This window comes from Salvia splendens, chromosome 22 (assembly GCF_004379255.2).
Source record: "Salvia splendens isolate huo1 chromosome 22, SspV2, whole genome shotgun sequence".
NCBI classification, from domain to species: Eukaryota; Viridiplantae; Streptophyta; class Magnoliopsida; order Lamiales; family Lamiaceae; genus Salvia; species Salvia splendens.
The window spans coordinates 6,484,925-6,488,116 of NC_056053.1; the positions used below are offsets into that span (position 1 = coordinate 6,484,925).

A 3,192-nucleotide genomic window follows, 5' to 3' on the forward strand; every position below is an offset into this window, starting at 1 on the left:
GGTCTATTTTTATATTACGGAAAGAATATAAACTTTGTACTATGTACGGTGGCCGGCCGATCAATGGGCCCAATTAGAATCACACTAGAGAATAATTGATGCACTTAAAGCATCCACAATAGGAGTGGACTAGCAACAACCTATTAATAACCCAACTAAAACTTTTTCTACCATGTCATCATACCCATTCCACATCCTAGCCAATGTCTTAGTCTTTCCATAGCCTAGCAATAGCCACATCCTAGCTCTCCCATTTCATTCATTTTTATCAAATTAATAACAAATACGAAATTAATTGATAGTATTTATTAAATATTAAAAAATAAAGTGTAATGAGTTATTATATATATTAAGTAGAAATAAAAAACACCCTTCCCAAGTTATGAATTCGTTTTAGAAGAAATGCAATAGGAGACGATAACAAAACCGAAAATTACATTGGTGCATTCAACACAATCCTAACACCATATCTCCGATCACACGACAGGATAGCAACGAACACGGACTCTCACTGCAACAAGCACGACGAAGAATCAAGGCACAAAACCCGCTGCCTCTTACGAGGGATAAACAGTTGCTCAGCCGACTCCACCATCGCAGAGACCTTCTCAACAACACTGCTCAAAGCTGCACGAACCGAGCCAACCACACTGTCCCCTTCAACCGACGAGATCAAGAACGTGACCTTCACCCTGCTTCCCAATGTGGATATCTCCGTCTTCACCACTCGAACTGGAAGGCTTCTGATCACCTTCCTCACATCAGACAGCAGATCAGGCCAGTGTTCGCAGCAGAGCGAAGCCCTAAGCAAGAGCGAGCCATCGCCACTAAGATTCTCAATCGCTTCGACTTTCACTTCATCCGTGTCCATCGGGATCTGCAGGCCTTCACTGGCTTGTGACACGGTCGCCCTCAGCTGCTTTATTTGGCTTACGACTTCGGCTAGTAGAGTTGCCTTGTCCATCTGCTAATTCACAGAAATAACTCTCATTATACTTCAAGAATTATAAGATTTGATCTTCATTGTATCAATCCATAGACAAAAGTAATGATCTAAATTAAAATAAAAGGCATTAAGCAACATATAAATTAAAAGAAAACTACTAATACCAAGTCAAAATTTGCAATGAATAACTACTTAATCTATAGCTTTCTCTTTCCCTGAAAGTGACAATCGCAGCTCAACTTCTCATCTAACTCTTTCTTGATCGAGACGAAAACTGCGTATCATATTATATCAACACAAAGACAAAGATTTGCTGTCAAGTTAAAATATAATACAGTCATCTTGCTAGAAATTGACTTGTAAGACTAAGCATGATATGCATCAGCAAGTAGTTAGCCTTCCATCCAACCAAAATCATCGTTCGATCACATCAAAGTATAGCCGAGGATAGCTTTGAAAACCAGCTGACATTAAAAAAAACAGAAGCAATACTTGACTAACTAATCTAATACTACTGCAGAAGTTGACATTTCAAGAGTAGAATACCTCTCTCACTTCCTCAATTCAAAGGGTAACATCCCACACACGTCTAATACTTTACTCGAGTATCGTAATAGAACACACAGTCCACACTCCATGAAGAAAATCAATGCCTAGCTCATCAAAACTCAGACCTTTCTTACTATTCATCAAAGGGGCTAAACAAGCAATGCTTTGCCTATACAAAACTACAATCATAAACAATGATGGAAAATACAAACATACACAAATCCTACTTCTTAAGCACACAAGTAATAATCAACAATACAAATCAAACAATCAATCCATAGTAATGCTAGAAATTGTAAACAAACTTCAAAAGCAAGCATTCTATTCATTCGAACAGCGGACCTTTTCATTGCTCGGGACAAGCCCCCGGAGGCTCTCCAAATGTGCATTGATTCTTTCCCTTCTCCTCCTCTCTGCCTCACTATGGCTCCTCAAAGCCTCTGCTGTCTTCGTCTCCGAAACCCCTCTTTTTCTGCCCACTCTTCCACAAGCCCTCACTAACTCCCCCTTGCCACCATCCAACACCAAAGACTGCTTAACAGGCAAAGAAAAACACCCCCTATTTTCAGCATTGTGCAGCAATTGATTCACAAACTGCCCACCATCACACTCGAAGCTAATACCATACTGATTATTATCACACTGCATCATATTACAAGTTAAATTGAAAATTTTAATCTATTTCACAAGACACAATTCGTTTCAAGACATGCCACAAAAAACACATGCTTCAATAATCTTGAAAATTTAAATCTCGAAATAATTTTTTGTCTGAGCTTGAAGAAAAATTGAATCTTGAAATGGCCCTCGGCACAAGATCGAAACTTTTTCACAGAAAGAGGGAAATAAAGTGAAATTAAAGAGGAGAAATTTATGGGTCTAGGCCAGGAGGGCGTGTGGCGAGGGCAAACCAGAAAGCAAGCATTTTTGATTGAGTTTTGAGGGTTGCAATAGAAGGGATTGTGATTATCAGGGACATTGTTTTCATGAAGGAGGTTTGAAAAAATCAAGAATGAGATGAAAATTGCAGAAATCTAGTGAACAATTAGCTTCTTTATCATCACGACAAGCTCGAATTCCTGCATTTCAGAATCTTTTTCAACCTTCTACCAGAAATTTGACAAATTGATGGGTGGGAAAAAAATAGCTCAGGTTTTGTTAGTGACTTTGTCTTGGCAAGCAAATAGCTCAAATGAGACAGACTAAGCTATGATGAAATTTGGAATTGCATTTGGATTGGATATATAAATACGAAATTGAAAGTTCAATGTCAACTGATTTAGGTGGCCTGAAACGAAATTTTGGACATTAAGTAATCATTTTTTTAATTAAGAAATTTAAATTTTAAAGGCAGTATGTATGTGTTCGTTAAAAAAGACATTTATATAGCACTTATAATATAGCCTCTATTGAAATGTAACAAAAATTCAATCATGACTAAATTTGATGTAAGTTAATACTGCTAAATGGTGGATGTTATGAGTTTTAATATATAATTATTAAAATAAGAAAGATTGAGAAAAAAAATGATAAAAGTATTTTTTGAAAAATGAGAAAATAGATAGAGACTAAGTTTTGTGAATGACTCAAAATGAAAAATAAGACTAGTTTTTGTGGACATATTGGTTTATATTTAAGTAATTCAATTTGAGGAAGAGCGAGAGAGATGAGAGCATTTGATATGTCTAGCGCTTTCT

The 3,192-nt window shown here is 36.8% G+C and overlaps 1 protein-coding gene across 2 annotated transcripts; it reads right to left on the bottom strand.

Moving 5' to 3' along the window:
• Window positions 1–315: 315 nt before the first annotated feature.
• LOC121788083 (transcription factor bHLH30-like) lies at window positions 316–2,836 on the bottom strand. 2 transcript variants are annotated; one of them, XM_042186956.1, is made up of 2 exons: window positions 1,838–2,836; window positions 316–967 (listed from the first exon to the last, which is right to left on the bottom strand). In XM_042186956.1, exons 1-2 carry the CDS (start codon window positions 2,144–2,146, stop codon window positions 509–511), a joined length of 768 nt encoding a protein of 255 aa, XP_042042890.1. In that variant the 5' UTR covers window positions 2,147–2,836; the 3' UTR covers window positions 316–508. The 2 variants fall into 2 exon arrangements, with proteins under 2 accessions (XP_042042890.1, XP_042042891.1); XM_042186957.1 differs by having other exon boundaries at window positions 316–964; window positions 1,838–2,787.
• Window positions 2,837–3,192: the final 356 nt, after the last annotated feature.

Excerpts from the sequence above, each read along its gene's own strand:
- LOC121788083 (XM_042186956.1), bottom strand. The coding sequence starts at position 2,146 with ATGATGCAGTGTGATAATAATCAGTATGGTATTAGCTTCGAGTGTGAT. Across the intron at positions 968-1,837 it reads TTGTCCCGAGCAATGAAAAG|CAGATGGACAAGGCAACTCT; the intron begins GTCCGCTGTTCG and ends TCTGTGAATTAG.